Genomic DNA, 16244 nt, shown 5'->3' with positions numbered 1-16244 from the left:
GTGTTGCTTCCTAAAAGAATGAGAGAATCAGCATCTTTTGTGCCTGTTTTCCTTTTCAAGGAGGTAAAGGAATCTTTGCTGTATTTTTATCTTCTCAGTGGCTTATTGTTCTGGGCTAATGGTGTCATCTTTTTATCGGTCTTGGTTGGGGAGAGGGGAGGAACCACCTTAAATGAAAGCTCCCTGTAGCTGCCTGATGTTCTGTGCAGCACAGCCCAACGTGGATCGTGGCCAAATTATGTCCTTTTGATAACTTATTTTTATGTTCCGAACCAGAGTCGGTCAATGCTGATATTGTTTTCGTGGCGCTGCGGGAGAGGAGCAGTTTCCCTGCGCTTCCAGGGTTAGGATCAGAGATAAGAGAGGTGACTGCAGCCCCCCACGGATGGCAGATCCCGTCCCTGCTGCCCCTGCACGAGCTCCTGGCTTGCTTGATGCACCCGGGGTTGAAGCAGAGGCCGCCGGGCCTGGGCACGTGAGCAGATGAAGAATGAGGCTTTGTTGCTGTTGCACTGAACGAGTTCTGTCAGCTTGGGGGAAATGTGCTGCTGGAAGTGCAGCATTTGTCCTCCTGATTTTCAAGGCTGCTCTTTTGAGAGACAGACAGTGCTCCCAGCGTTGCACATGTCAGCCCTGTTTAAAAGAGTTGCTAAATGCCGTTAGGAGGTTTCTTCTATTATTTTTTTAATCTATATATATTTCATGCCTTTTAAATATATATATTTATAAAAGCATGCTGCTCCAACCAGTTTTGAAACTGTTTTTCTTTCCTGTATCTTCCAGGTCAGCACAAACAATTCCTCTTGGAGCTTTTTAGTCTTCCATTACAGCTCTGCTCTAAGTACCACACTTGCAAAACTGTTCACCCCTCTTCTGTCATCTTCACTCAAGAAAAAAAGAGTTCCCTTCCATCTGCTGTGATTTTTGAGCAGTGATTTTTTTGATGGGGGTGCCTGGACAACAGCAGAGCTCTGAGTTGCCTTTCCTACCTTTTGGGGGGGTTTATGGAGTAACTTCCCAGTCATCTCGTGTAGCATTGCCCTTTCTCTCTGAACCAAAGCAGGTTTAGAGAGTAAGGTAGACTGCCTGCTTTGTTTCTCTGCTCAAGTGATTAAGATAATAGAGGAGTCTAAAGAAAATGCCTCCAGCCACTTTAAAAGATTAAAAATATGTTAGGTCCAAAAAGGGAAAGCAGGAAAGCAAGGCTGACTGTGAGCTCTGTGCTGGCATTGTCAGGCTCCAGTGTTCAAAGGAACAAAACAGTCCAGGTGGTGTCCAGTTGGAAAGCCTGGATGAGAGGCTTTGTCTCACTGGAGGATGTCTTCCCCTCTGCCATAGTAGCAGAGAGGGCATAAATGAGTTTTGCAACTTGTTAGGGTAAATAAGGGAAGCTCACATTGTCTTGTTAGAGGTGGCATGGACTACAGACAAGCAGCAGTGAAGGAAACATGTTCAGACAATAGGCTTAGATACTCCTTCTCCTATCACTGCAGTTCCTGATGAAGAGTCCCTCTCCAGCTTCCAGCTTCCTTGTAGGCCCCTCCAGATACTGGAAGAAGCTATGAGATCTTCACTTAACTTTCTCTTCTCCAGACTAAACAGCCCCAATTTTCTCAGCCTGTCAAAAAAAAAAAAAAAAAAAGGAGCCTGAGCTCCTTTCTTTTATGTGGTTTTCAGGAGTTAGGTTTTGTCAAAGATGCTCCCAGTAGTCCTTAACTTTTTTTTCCAAGTTCTCTTACAAATCAAATTATGCAACTTGAAAACATCTCAAACTACATCAAAGTGAGTCTGTTTGCTAAAAGCATTTTAGTACCATTCCAGTCCACTTCAGTCTCTTCACATTGTTCATGTCCAGATCAGGCTTTTCACTGAAGTTCAGCTTAAAAACTTAAACCTGTTTCATCTTTCTCCAGGGTGTTTTCTTGTATTCTCTTTCTGGCAGGATGGTTCTCCCAGTGGCCAAAACCATCATGCCCTCAGCTCTCTCTCTTTGGCAAAACCCTTCTTCCCTCAGTCTGGCATTGCAAAGGGCTGCTGAGGGGCATCATGTTCTCTCCTGGGAGCCCCCATTTTTCCCCTCCTTCCCTGGAAGCATCTGCTGCTATCCAGGAAGATGAGGGGACTTGGGCAGAGAACACGGAGTAGAATATTTCAGATGGAAGTGTCCTACAGTGACCATCTAGTCCACAGCAGGCACTTTGGTCTCCTGCACTTCAGGAAGGTTTTTTGGCAAACCCATCTCAGTGCCACCTTTACCTGTCCCTGCCAGGTAAGGACTTGCCTCTTCCACTCTGCTGAGGCTCCTGTCCAGCAAGGACATTTCTCCCTCAGCTCTGAGATCCGGTGTGTTGATCCTGACAGAGCTCTCCTTGTTTAAGGGTCAAGTTGAGTAGCCCAGGTGTGTCACACCTCTAAACGTGGAGCTCTGCCGGCTTCTCTCCTAAAAGTTGCTCTACCAACAGAGTTATTCCACCTCCTCCTCCGTTATGATGATCATTCTGGAAGGGGATGGAAAACAGCAGGATTCTGTACGGTTGAATGAGAAAACTGACATAAGGCGATGTGTACCAGAGCTAATCTATAATTCATCACGACCGTTCAGGGCTTTTAGAAAGCGGAGGAGAGCGAGGATAGGGAGCCCTGAGAAAGGGTACGAAGGCCCTGCACGTGGCTGCAGCCAGCGAGGGCTGTCACTTCCGATGAGCACGGGCGGGCGGTGCCAGGCCACCAGGGAGAGCCGGGCCCCGGTACCTGCTGCTGAGGAGGGGCTGCCTTTGCAGATGACTAGAAGCAGCTATGGTACTGACATCTCATTATTTCCAGCTTTGTTGCTCACTTTTCCGGTCGCTGCTAATGTACCAGGCCCAAATTCCTTTGTGTGTTACCGCCTCGGGGGCCTCTGGCAGCTCCTGCTTCTGGGGGAGCATGTCCAGTAGAGCCGAGTGCTGGTTTAGACTGGCAAGGCTAACGAGGAACAGCCATCTGGGAGAGGAGGGCTCGGATCCCAGTCTGCTGGTGCTGGCTTTCTACTGCTGGCAAAGTCAGGGATATGGCAAACCAGGTGGTTTGTGACTCGATCTCCTCCGGGGGGGAGAGAGGGCCTGCTTTGGCACTGCTGCTCAGGTCTGTCATTCCAGCTCATGGATGCGCTCCTGACTGTGTCGGTGTTGTCAGCCCTGCGCAGGCTCTCTGGACACCTCTCCAAGGAAGATTGGCAGCTCCCCAGAAGAGAGGGCTTGCCTGGACACAGCAGGGCTCCCGACGGGAAGGCGGCCTCTTCGTCATGCTGGTATTGCATAGCTGTAGCTGTTCTCTTCCCAAATGAGTTCTCTTCCCCTCCCCCAGCAAGGGAAGCTGTTGGCTCTCTGCTCAGCACCAGGGAGGTCACACCTGGACACTGTGTCCAGTTTAGGCCTTTCCCTCTGTTCAATCCCTACTCCATACCCAGGGATGCTGGGAAGGGTCTGGTTGGAGCTCTCAGGCTGGCCAGGGCTGGGGGCAGAGGGCTTGGGAGGAGGAGTGGGGAGCTGGGGCAGACAGATGCGGTGAGATGGCTGGGGGTGTATCCAATCACAGATAAAGTGATGTGCAAGGGGCAGTGAGGAGGATGATGTGGTCAGACTCTTTTGGCAGCCATGGCAGGTGACATAATAGGGAAATGTGGGAAGTTTGGCTTGGATATTAGGAAAAAAACAGCTGGTGGGGAGATGTCTCCTGCCACAGAGGGAGGCTTCAAGCATCACTCAGACAAGACCAGGCTGCCCAGGTCTCTTACTGGCAGCAGTTGTGTAGCGAGAGGGAGGTTGAATCAGAGACCACCTGCAGCTCCTTTTACCCACATACTCCTGTGGGTCTGAGCCCTGGTTCCTTTGGTAAGAGCAGTTCTTCTTGTGTCTCTCTGGCTTGCTTTCTGCTGCTTTGGCTTGCAGGGTTACTCAACAGCTCAGGAAAAACAGCCATGACTCTGAAAACCCGTCAGTGCTTCTGTGGCTGGGAACCACGTGTCAGGCTGCACCGGCCTCGTGGGTTGGACATTGTGCAGAGTGCAAGCACAGCAGGGGGAAAGGATGGTTAAGGCAGGAGGCTGTCCTGCCATTAAGTTAATTTTTTGACTATACCTGCACTTCTGGGCTTGCGTCCAAGGCCCGAAGTACTTGTGCGGTTTCTTCCTGCCTCCATCACTTTGGATGTGTTCCTTATTCCCTCCTGAGCTGGTTATTAATTATGGAGACTGCAGAGATGAAGTCCAGACTCTGCTAATGGTTGACTTCCCCGGGTTTTAGAAGCAGCATTTCAGTGACCTGCTAATGGTATTTTTTAGCTTTTCTTTTTTAAGCTCCACCATCCTTTTAGTTTCTACTCTGAGTGAGGCAGGTAACAGTGTTCAGGTGTTGGCTGGCTCTCTGGGCAGATCCCATCTGCAGCACCCCCGCTCATCTCCCTGAGTTAAAATGTCCTCCTTTTCCTGCTGGCAGGGAGCACGGAGCAGCCTTGCCTGGCAGCATTCAGGCAGTGCAGTGACCCTTGCTGGGTGACGCCTCTCCATTTCCCCAAGCTTTAGGAATCGGGGAGCAAATCCATGCTGAGCACTGTGCCCTGCAGGCCCCAGCGATCCTCACAAAGCCACCCACCCCTTTGTTCCTAGCCACCAGCTTCCCTCTCAGCCTGTGTCTCAGCCTCTAAAGCTGCCTGGCCAAACCCCAATGCTATCTCATCTTTTCTCTCCCGGCCTTGTTATTCCTTCTCCCTCTCTCCCGAGGAGGCCCAAGGAGCAGACGCTGGGCTTGCTCCTCCTCCCTGCCCCATCCAGGCTGCGGGCGCTGCTGGTCTCGGCGCCGGCTCTGTCTGCCCTTTGCTCTCCCTGGCCCGGCTGGCCTGCCTCCATTCCCATGGCAGGATCCCCTGGTCCCTGTCGCTGCTGCCAGGCTGCCTTCACTGCTGCCTGGCCCCCCCAGTCCTCTGGGAGCTACAGCTCTCCTTCTCCCGTCTTGTTCCCGTTTCTCCACTGCTCTGATGTGGGCAATTAGCCCTGTGTTTTTCTTTGTAGATCCTGCCAGGCTCTTCCCTGCCTTCCCTGCTGCTTCCAGCCTGCTTCTGGTCAGCAAACCTCTGTGCAGGGATGCACAGGAAGGAGCTGCCTGCATCCCCTCCTCCCCAAGCTTAGCCTTGGTGTTAGGGGAACGGGGAGGGAAAGACTTGGGAAAGTGGAAACAATGAGAGTGCAAAATCTTCTCGGTTTGGTTTTTCCAGCTCTGCGTGTTCATATCCCCCAGGACATATCCCTGGTATCAGATGGCAGCACTGGCCTGGGAGTCCCTGATCCCGTTTTGCAATCCCCCAGTCTCAGCCAGCAGCTCAGGCCTTCCTGTAAGTGCCCCGATGGTCACGGGGAAGGAATGTTCCCCCGGCCGCATGGGGAAAGGTCACCACGGGCAAAGGGGACGCTGGGACTGGGCCGATGAGGGCAGCGCCGACCAGACCGGAGCCAAAAACATTCTGGCTTACAGGGGAAATGGGAAAAGAAAAAAACATTTCAAGAGGTTAAATGTTTTGGGCAAGGCCCCGCTTCCTTTCACAGGGCACATCTCGGAGCAGATGCAGTGCCCAGGCCAAGTCCAGGAGGACGTGTGTGCGTGTGTTTCATCGCTCTCTTAGCTGGAGGATGTTTCCTGCTGAATCTGTTCCCAAAAACATCTGTGTGTCCACTAAAGCACTGCCTGGGACAGAGGTTTGGGCCAGTTACTGCTGCTCAGAGCAGCCCTTGGGCTGAGCAGCATGTTGTGGCTCACTTCCCTTCCTACCCTGTGCCTGCCAACAAACCTCTCCCCTGGATGCAACTCAGAAGGAAAGCTGTGACTGGTGGCAGTGGCCGCAGCGGGATTAACATCCAATATTAAGGGCTTAACTCATCCCTGCCAGCCAGGGGTTCCAAATAACTGCCGTGCCTTGTGCCTTTTACTTCCACCCTGGAGTTTGTAGCTGCCTTGGCTAAGCTGGAGCTTGCTCCTGGCACTTTGTTTTGAGAGTCTGGCCTGTTGGCTGAAGGCTCCTGGGAACTCTGGTCACATTTATTGGGGTGGGGGCGGAGCGGAGAGAGGAGGAGGAATTTCTAGGTTGGGCTTATGAACCCGAGTTTTTCAAAAATTCCCAGCGTGTTAAAAAAAATACAAAGCTAATCTGGCCCTTCGTCTCTAGGTTACGTTTGCCTCGGCCGGGGCTGAGCTCATGGAAAATTGCAGCTTAGCTCCTGTGCTCCCTGCCAAGATTAGTAGGTTTAAAAACTAACTGATAACATCTTTGTAAACTTGGAGTCGTTTCTCTAAAGCCTGCTGATCCTTCCAGCCTGGATTTTGGAGCTTTCCTAGAGATCCAAGAGAGCCAAGCAGGACGATGGTATCTGCCCCACAGTGTCTTCAAATACCCTGAGGGAGCAAGGAGGCTGCTGTTCCCTGAAGGGTGTATTGGGATCCCTCTCCCTGCTCCTAACCAGACACACGGCACGCAGCCACGCTCTGCACGTAACTTATAATAATCACCGATTTTATTATTAAAAAATTACAATAGAAAAGTACCTTTAAACATATTTCCAAAAGCGGAGTAGACAATGTGGAAGCTTCTCTCCTCTCCACGAGACAAAGTACAGGAAATAGTTTGCTAAAAGAGTTAGTCCCTCGCTTGGGAACGCCGGTATCGTTCCTTTTAGAGCCACTCTGAGGTTTGTTTTGGATTTGATTTCTTCTCACATCATTTCTATCAGTCCCATTTTTTACAGAAGACTCCAATGGGACAGTTTCCCGGCGTGAAAAATCCCATTTTCTCATCCCCCTGCCCCACCCTGACAGCCAAAATCTCAACTGTCTTATTTTGGCCCACCCACAGGACGAGAGGAAGGAGGAAGGAAAAGGTGATGATGCTGAATGAGGCCATGGACAGCTGGGAAACCAGCTACAGTGAGGCCTGGGCAGCGGCTGAGCTCACTGTTCCTTGCAGCTGGAATGAGGACAGGGGAAGGAAATGGAAGGAGGAGCTTTGCACCTCCCTTTGCAAGAAACCGAGACCTGATATGAGGTTTTGGGTTGGTTTGCTCTGTTCATTTCTTTCTGCAAATTCCTCCTGGAGCAAGGAGAAGGAGCAACTAGTACATCAAGCAGTCTCTTTGCTGGTACACTACCTCCGTAAAGGGTGTTGGCAGCTTCCCTTCTTGTCTTTGCACATGGAAACACGGGAATGCCACGCAGCGAGCGGCCGGACTGGCATAACCTCGGTGCTAAAACCCCAGTCCAGCGCTTCGGCGTAGCAGGAAGAGTTTTTCTCATACAGCAGTTTACGTTGCCTGTAACAGCTTGAAGCAGCCATGGCAGGAGGAGGAGAAGGAAGAGGAGGAGGCAAATTGTCACCTTGCTACATGTGCGGGCCGTGTGCCCATCCCTGATCCGAGCCGTTGCACCCCGCGGAAGCTTTGCACAGCAGCTACGAACACAGCCCTAAGGTACAAAAAAAACACGGGAAGGACGTTCCTGATTGTCCTGCCTGGTTGTCATTTGGTACAACTGGGAAGGAGACAGTAATACTGCAGTGTCCACGGACGTCTCGCCGACACGGCCGGAGCACAATTCCTGCGAACCCGCGTGGTGTGTCTCGACATCTGCGCACACGTGAACATCATGCCTTCGACATGCAGCTGACGGGGCCGGGGGACAATATAAGACTCTTAATTACACACTTTCCAAAAGTCAAGCACGAAGCCTGTGGTCCAACCCGGTGTAAGATTGTCCTATTTGAGGAGCTTTGGTACAAAAATACTTGGCTCTCGTTTTCAGTCTGCTTTCGTGTGGTTCTGTTTGAAAAGTTCAAACACTACAACAATGCCTGTCAAACCATGCTTTCGGGAGCAACACACTCTTCCTTACAAATATACAGTGTAAAAGAGGAAAATATTATTACTAGGTAATGTTTTTCTTCTAGGAGAGCAGATGTGTGATAGAGGCTGTGGGAAAGTCTTGGAGGAATCCAAACTCGTGTGAGGGTTTTTTTTCAAGCCTGTAACAACAGAGAGAGGTGTTAAAAAAAAAAAAAGGCAGCTGTGATGGAGGAAAAAGGGGCTGTGATTCATCTCTCGTCCTTCATGGGGAAACTCCTGTGCAGCAGCATGGGGGGGAGGGAGGCTTGTTTTGGAAATCTGTGCCCAGTCCTCACTCCAAGGACAGAGAAAGGCAAGGTGGGAAATGGCTGTGCAGAGAGACTGTTGGCATCCCAGGTGTAAAGGACCCCCCTGGTCCCAGTTTGCTCCTCCCAGTGGCTGAAGTCCCTGGAGTTTGAACTGGGAAGCTGAGAGTTAACTTGAATTTTGCACTTTAAGAGGAATTCAGTCTCTGTTGATCCAAGGCAGGAAGCGAGGACGGAGATGAGATTACCGGGGGTAATTCAAAGCTGAGAGGCATTCCTTGGCTGTGGAAACCCTCGCCCCAGATAATAATAATGATAAAGGCGGGAATGGCAGGGCCGTGGTTCCGGCTGGGCAGCAGCAGGAGCAGCGATGCCACCCTGCAGGGATCAACCCCAGGGTCACACCCCCCTCACTGCCTATTCCCTTGGGGACAACACATTGGCTTCCTCACCCTTTGGCCCCCTCCCCAAAGGCAGCCAAGCCCACGGGACAGCCGGGTGCCATCCCGGCCTTACCAGCACACTGTGGTCCGGCGGAGAGCACGTCACCCCAGTAGCCGCCTTGGAAGACTCCACTAATACCCACAAGACTGACTGTAGGCCACCATCACACACCTGAGACCTGCGGGAGGACACAGCGGAGGGTGAGGGACGCTGGCATGGGGGAGTGAGGTCGCGGTGCTGTGGGGAGAGGTGGGTTCACAGTGGTCAGAGCCGGCGCTTCCCAAGGGGGCAGTTTTCACCTTAGCCCTGCCCTGATGGGCTCCAGGCAGCAAGTACAGGACAGGGCCAGGCTGGCAGCAAAACCCTTCCCTGGGCTGTGCCCTTCTCAGGTGGAGGAGCCTGGCAGGGAGCCGGGAGGTCCCCAACCCTGCATCCTCACCACCCACTGTGGCTACTGGTGTTGCTGTGGGCTGGTGGACCTGTTCCAAATGATTCACTCGCCTCCCCTTCCCAAATACGGCTCTGCTTACATTTTATCTGGAAAGTTTGGCAGAGTGCATATTTTGGAAGAACCACTGGTTCCCAAAGCCTCGCCGCTCCCTATTTTTATCTGCTGGGCCTAAAATAGCCGGTAGGTTCTTTGTGGATCCAAGTCTGGGTCCAGCTGCAGCCAGGGCTGGGCCTCCTGCCCTCCAGGATGAGTGACTATGGGAGCCAATACCAGAGCTTTGGATGCACTGGGTGTGGAAGCAGGAGGCTTCCCAGCAGGGATCGGCAGTGTGCAGGGATATTCCCAAGGGGGATGGTCAGGGTGGGTGGGATCATGGGGTAAAGCAGTGCTCAGCATCCACTGAACCTCTTTCCCCTCTTCCACTTGGGTCCCCTTTGTTTATTTATCCACGAAAGGCCAAGTTATTTGCAGAGCATGTCTTGCAAGGCTTTTTCCACCCAAAGAGGTCCCAGATGGAATCGGATCAGTCCCTCCCTCCAGCCAGGCAGCTTGGTGAGGCTGCACTTCTTATTTTGGCAGCTCTACCACCCCGTGCTGCCAGGAGAGTTTTCATTAAGGTTTAATGAGATGGTTGTGTTGGGGCTCCCTTCTTTTCCATCACTGCACCCCCTCCCTAGCAGGATGCCTTTTCCATCCTGCCCAGGGACATTTGGGAAAGTGTTGGGGTGAATGGTGGCAGGGACATCCCCTTCCTGGGGGCAAGGAAGGCAACTGGACTTAAGGGTGCCTGCTGGAAATTGGCCTCACCAGTAGTCTGGCTACCCACCCTGAGCTGCTGGAGACCCCAGGAGTTGTGGTGGTGGGGGAAGGCCAGGGTAAGGTTAGAGGTGGATCCCAGCCAGCACAGGAGGATGGGACCGGGACAGTGGCACTCACCCGGCATTCAGCAGAACTGACGGGACTTCCAGCCCTGAGAACCAGCCTCGGAAGGAGGGATCCAGCGCATCTGCAGAGGCAAGGGGGACACAGAGTGAGAGGGGGGTGGCCGCCCACCCTGGCAAGATCCAGCCGCATCTGGGATCCCCTTTCCCGGCCTTCCCCAGGCACAGGGTGGAGGGAGGTCAGAGCACAAGCAGTACAGCCATCCCAGCTCCAACCGGGACAGTAACACTGGGGCCAAGCACAGCCCCCAGCATCCTTGCTTCCAGCAGGATGGAGCTGGGATAGCAGCACCACAGTCCCACTGAGCAGGAGTGAGCTCATCCCTCTCAGCTTCTCAAAAGCCCAGTTGAAACAGGGTGGAAAACATCAGACGCCAAAACCCAGCACATGGTGCTCAGTGCCCTGCCAAATAACACCAAGTCAGCCCCCGTCCATCCCGAGGTTCCTGGTCCCGCCGCTCTCTGCAGGATCCAGCCGAGCAGCTCCAGTTTGGACAGTGGCACCCGTCTCCAGTGCCCCCCACCAAACCTGCATGGGGAGGGGGGGTGGGAAAAGTGCCACCACCATGCTTCCCCTTGTGCTGATATTGCACTCAGGTAATATTTCTTCTGTCTAACCTCAGCCTAGGTTTTCCCGAGGGACCCTCCAAGCTTCCAGACGCCTCCGTTTCCTTCGCTGTCGCTTCTCCGAGCAGGGCAGGTGCTGCCTGTTAGCAGTTATTTGACAAGGCAAGTACGTAGCTGCAATAATATTTACTGCTGCTCTTCCTATGAGCAGCAGGGCACGAAAAGCTGGAGTTTCGTCCGAGGTTTGTACGCCGAGCGCTTTTCCACACCCTCCTGCTCAAACCAGCCCCTGGCTGCTCCGGCTCCCAGCAATGGTGGCTCTGGATAACCTGGCTCAATCCTGGTGGGCCAGGGCCAAAAGCCCCTTGGAAGCAGTTTATCCAGCTAATCTGTTTCCGTGTGCTCGTTTTCTCCTGCTCATCGCCGAATCGGAGCCAGCAGCAAGGAGCAAAAGCCAGGATGATGTCTGCCACAGATGCTGGGGAGGCAGCTGCCCGTTCCCCCTTCATGGCAGAGGTCTTTTCCCAGCATCCCCACGATGTAAGGCTGGCACTGCAAAGAAATCCTCTTCCTCCTCCATTTCCACGTCTTCTCTTCTTTCCCCAGCTCCTCTCCCAGGCGGATGGTTAATTTTTAACAGCCACGTGCTGCCGTCGCGCTGGCAGCCGGCAGAGAGCACTTGTGACAAGGCAGCACCTCGTCAATAAAAGATGGATCCTCCATTTGCGCTTCGCTTCCCTCTCCTCCCCGTCAGAGCCGCTTGGCTTCACACCCCATGTCCGGCACACCACATCCCAGCAATGCTCCAGGGGCTCTGGAGCCCCCATCTCACACACCATGCCAGCAGCCGGATGGCAACGAGTGACGGGGATGGTCCAGACCCGGAGAGCATCCCCATCCATCCATCCCTCCCTCCCTGCCCACTTGCCCCACCACGGGCAGCAGCAAAGGTAGGAAGGCAGAGAGAGGTGTTTGGGGAAAGGCAGGACCCCTGCCAGCGCTCAGCTCCGTTTGGGAGCCATCCCTAAATCTCAGGGAGCGGGGAGTGAGTGCCTGTTAGCCGGGCAGAGGTTAGTGGTGCGGCGGGCACCGAGGGGGAAGGGGGTCCGGGGAGGGTGGGAGGGTGAGCGGTGGTTGGTGAGGGATGGGTTGGAATTACCTGGGCGTGCAGCGAAGCGGGATAGGTGAAAGCAGGAGGAGGTAGAGCAGGTGCTAATTCCGCTGGGTACAGAGGGTACGGCCCCCACACTTCAGGGCTACTGGGGTAAAGTGCAGGCACTGTGAGCTCATCTGCAAGAGAAGAAGAGGGAGAGTTAAATGGTGACCACAGGGCTGCCACCCCTGCCACGTCCTTCCTTCTCCCCCCGAAGCAGGAGCAGAGCTTCCCCCGGAGAAGTGCAGGATGTCACCGCCGAGAGCCAACATGGTACTGAGCTCATCATCTCCAAAAGGTTTAATGATCCCAGGGATCCAGCAGAGGAGAGAACGTGGCTCAAGCCTGTGCACAACAGCAAGCTGAGGAACCGGTGTCCATGCGAGAAAAGCTCTTCCAGAGGCAGAAACAGGTATGGAGCACTCACGGCAGGACATTGCTGAGACCCCCAGACGTGACGAGGAAACTCCCCAGCATGGAGAAGCAGCACCTTAGGCTTGTCCCACTCCCAGGCACTGTGCCAGGCTGGCTATTACCTGTCCTGGGATCCTCTCCTTTTGGGGACTCCTGGCAGCAAGCAGGTGCCACTGCTTCCAATTGGACCTGGCATTCCCCACTGCCACCCCCCCACAGTATCCCTGCTCCTTCCAGCACCCCACACGACATCACATTCCCTGAATAAGGTGTTTTCCCCGGGATGGGGGCAGCCCCCAGCGCCCGCCACCCCAAACCCTTACTGGCGCCACAGGCCCCGGTACTCACAGGGCTCCCGGGCGATGAACTGAGGTACGGCGGTGGGGAAAGGGGTGCTGGGATTTGGGGTGCCCACCAGCTTGCTCTTGGCCATCTTGGTGTTGGCCTTGGCGAACTCCAGCCGCAGCGTCTGGGGGATCTCGGGGTCGAAGCGGATGCCCTGCGGGAGGGGAGGAGGGAGGGGAGGCACGGCGGGTGGGCGAGCGCTGCCGCGTGCCGGCCCCCGCAGCAAAAATAACTCTCTCCCCGTTATTTATGGGGTTTTTATTTCAACTTCCAGCCTTGAAATGAGCTAATTTGCCGGGCCCCGAGGCAGCTCACATTCCTCCAGCATCTTTAGCATCGGCACCATATTTGGCAGTCGGCATCCCCGCAAGGCCAAGCTCTTATCCAGGGGGATTAGTGGAGCCAAAGAAAAGAAGTTTTACATTGAAAATGAAGACAGGGAAGAAAAACAACCCTAAACCAAAACCCGGGGAGAACTGGTGAGGAACCACAGAACCAGCTCCACATGATTCTGCCCCTGACTATTTCCAGGTAACTCCACAGAGGTAGAAGGGAGCTGCTAAAAGTGAGATTTGCTTTTTCTTTTGCAGATTTTGCCGGGATTTTTTCCTGCTGAACAAACAGGAGAGGCTGGGAACGGTGTCTCTCGCTTGTATTTGTATCTAAGGCTCAAACCCTGAGAGTTCAAGCCCTCCTGGATGGCCCTGAGAAAGGTGAGAGGGATGCAGCCCCCTGGGAGGGAAGATGTGGATGAGAAATAACGATGGGATTGTCTGGAGGGATGGGGATGCTATGGGGCGTGGGAGCTGCACATCCCCAGCGTGGAGGAATTGAAGGAGTATCTGGAAACAGGGAAACAAGGAGAAAAATGGGAAAATGGAGCAGCCAGGCTGGGCACACTCACGTTCAGAGCGTTCTTCGCCGCCTCTGCCTCGGAGCGGCTGTCGAAGCTGACGAAGCCCACGGGCTGTGGAGGAAGGAGAGGAGGAGCCATCAGTCAGGTGGGGAGCAGAGGGGACCCCCCCTCACCCCAGGGACTGGTGGTGCCAGGGAATAGTGGGATGATTGCCCTGTTAGGAGCGGCTCCTACCTGCTTGGAGGTGAGTTTGATGAGAGACCCCTCGTACCCCTGCAAGGAAAGGATAAAAAAGGGTGTTCAGTGGAGATCCCCACCATTAAATAATAATAACTGAATAAATTGACTGAATTAGATTTGGGCGGGGGGGAACCAGTGGGCTCCCAGATCCCAGTAAGTTGTTTGGGGCTGGGGCAGGGGCCAGCCCCACACTTCCAGCCCCTCTTTCCCTCACCAGTTTGGTACCTTAAAGGGCCTGAAGAGCAGGTAAAGTTCCCGGGGCTTAATGTCCAGAGGCAACCCGCTGACAAAGAGTGTCCTCACCTGGAAAAGAAGAAAGAAGGTTCCTGGGGATACTCTTCATCCCTAACTTGGCTTCCTGCAGCCAGAGGGACAATGCCAGCCCAAAGGGAAGCTCCTGGGCAGCCAAAAGCCTTAAGCCACAATTGAGTGATGCAGAATTTTTGGGAGACCACGGAGGAAGCTGCTAAGGCATCATGGAAAGGTAACGGAGACCTGTCCTCACCCCACAGAGTGCTCTCTGGGCTGAAAAAGCTTCCAGCATCCCAGCACCTTCCTACCATGGTCTGGCAAACAGGATCTCTCCCGGCATCCCCAGCGGATCCAGGACTCTGCAGACAATGCCTATTGTCTCAGTTTAATTGCAGCAGCTCATTAAGGACTGGGAGAAGCAAATCCCAGCTCTTCCTCCTGGAGGAATGGCCGGCCCTGGTTTGGAGGGGGCTGGGTTTAAGCAGCTTGTCCCTGGTTTGTAGAAGTCACCTTTTAAGGGGTTTTAACCCTTTTTTGATGGATCTAATGTTTGTGGTGGTGCAGCATCCTCAAAGCTGGTAAGTTTGGCAGAAATCCCGCTCCCACCAACTCCAAGGTGGGATGTGGGGGTCCCCAGGGATAGGCAAGCCCTGTGCTGGGATGGTTTTGCTTTACAACCAGCTCATAGCTGGTGAAGCAATGTGGGGAACTGGGTCTGCTGCCAGTTCCCCCTCTCCTCATCCACAGAATCTCATCTGAACACTTTGGGCTGGAGGAGGGGAAAACTTTGATTTATTTTATTTTATTTTTTTGGCCACGCACCCTGCCTGCCCCATTCCCTGGGAAAGAGACATGGGAAACTGCCAGAAACAGCCAGCCCAGGCCTATTCTTCTGCTGACATTTCTTCTTTCTCTTGCAGATAAGCTATCTCCCCCATCTCCCAGCCTGGGAGCAGCAAACATTCCTGCTTTGTGGAACAAAACCTCTGGCTGACCTGTATCTGTTAAATAACAAAAGGTACTCGAGCTGTTTGCATATAGTCCTTGTGCCAACAGCCCTGGTGATACCCATCCTGGTACCTGTGTTATCATCATCATCATCATTCCTGCAGGTACCAGCATCCAGGCCGGATGGGATCAGCACAGGGGTGTCCTCGCCCGTTCCTGAGCCAGGGCTGCAGGCAGGCACAGCCTGATAGCCTGTCCTCTCTAGTGGAGCCACCCAGGGTGGGCTGGAAGCCCCCCAAAGCACCTTGGGGGACCTCTGCCAGATTTCTGCTGTCTCCCAAGACCAGAGGCTGATGGAGCATCCCAAGGCATTCAATATTGCTCTGTTTCCCCATGGAGACAGTGCCCAAATTTCTCCCAGCAGGGAGGCAGGAGGAGCTCCCCTTGTGCTCATGAAATTCAATGTAAAGAAAACAAATTTATCCTTTCCTTGGGGAAATAAATATTTCCTTTCAGACAGGTCTGACTAAGCGTGGCTGCTATCCGGGGAATTGGCTCTCCGGATGCATCCACCTTCCCAGCTGGGTTTGTGAGCATCCCTGCGTGGTGTCCCCTGTCTCCATCATCCCTGGAGCAATTCTGGCAAGCTGGCTTCCCATTTCTCCTCTCCCTGGGGAGCTGCATGAAACACCAGAGGTGTCGGCGACAGCTCCGGGTGGGGGAAATCCACTGCCAGTTTGCAGCATCCCTAAAATCCAAATCCTACAAGCCCAAGCCTGGCAGATCATTTATCCCCAAAGCCACGTGGGAGAGATAAAAGACCCCTAGGAACCCTTCGAAATTCAGCCCTGCAGAAGAAGGGCTTCTCTTCCTTAATGACTTGTTTTCTTTGGAAGTTCAAACGCGGGTCGGCCAAGTTTGAATCCGTAAAATTACACAGCGGCGGGAGGGAGAAGGGCTCCAAAGGATCCCCCAGCTGGTTTCCAGCCCCAAAAGGCCTGGGAGAGGAGGGAGGGATATGAGCTCATGGGTGCTCCCCATCTGCACCCCACAAAAGGGGCCTGGGGTGTACGGAGCCACAGGGATGTTTGAGTAGGTCCTATGCAAACAGCATCCTTTTGCTGGGTAACAAACAGGTGGAACTGGCAGAGTAAGGGAGTTTCCTCAGGGATAATCCCAGCAGGCTGGACGGATATCCTTTTGCCAAGGGAAGGATCTTAGCGGAAATATTACTCTTGCCCTTAAATGGAAGGCGAGCTTCGGCTCACAGGGAGCTGCTCCAGGTTTTCCCGTGCCGAGAGATCCCAGGGATTCAGTCACCATCCTCTACCAGAAACACATTCAGGGCAAAATCCCACCCTAGACTGGGGAAAAAAAAGCGCCTTATCAGCCAGCAGGCAAATATAAGCTCTTCCATGGGGAAAAATGACCCCTTCTGGCACGCAGATTGGGTGAGGCGCCTGTTCC

At 53.6% G+C, this 16244-nt stretch overlaps 1 protein-coding gene across 1 annotated transcript; it reads right to left on the bottom strand.

Moving 5' to 3' along the window:
* Nucleotides 1–8697: 8697 nt before the first annotated feature.
* On the bottom strand, nucleotides 8698–14121 carry RBPMS (RNA binding protein, mRNA processing factor). Its single transcript, XM_029958431.1, has 8 exons — nucleotides 14083–14121; nucleotides 13803–13880; nucleotides 13572–13610; nucleotides 13386–13448; nucleotides 12485–12635; nucleotides 11729–11859; nucleotides 9998–10067; nucleotides 8698–8788 (listed from the first exon to the last, which is right to left on the bottom strand). The coding sequence occupies exons 1-7, from the start codon at nucleotides 14119–14121 to the stop codon at nucleotides 10005–10007; spliced, it is 564 nt and encodes a 187-aa protein (XP_029814291.1). The 3' UTR covers nucleotides 8698–8788; nucleotides 9998–10004.
* Between the last annotated feature and the right edge of the window lie 2123 nt (nucleotides 14122–16244).

The sequence above is a fragment of the Manacus vitellinus genome, unplaced genomic scaffold, assembly GCF_001715985.3.
Source record: "Manacus vitellinus isolate BGI_N305 unplaced genomic scaffold, ASM171598v3 scaffold_153_pilon, whole genome shotgun sequence".
Lineage (NCBI taxonomy): Eukaryota > Metazoa > Chordata > Aves > Passeriformes > Pipridae > Manacus > Manacus vitellinus.
This window is presented reverse-complemented; position numbering and strand designations above follow the sequence as displayed.

Bases quoted from the DNA above. Each gene is read 5' to 3' on its own strand.
- RBPMS (XM_029958431.1), bottom strand. From the start codon at position 14,121: ATGCTGGAAGCTTTTTCAGCCCAGAGAGCACTCTGTGGG. The intron at 13,881-14,082 runs GTGAGGACAGGT...CTTCTTTTCCAG, and splicing joins CCCAGAGAGCACTCTGTGGG to GTGAGGACACTCTTTGTCAG. The intron at 11,860-12,484 runs GTGAGTACCGGG...CTTCTCTTGCAG, and splicing joins GTTCATCGCCCGGGAGCCCT to ATGAGCTCACAGTGCCTGCA.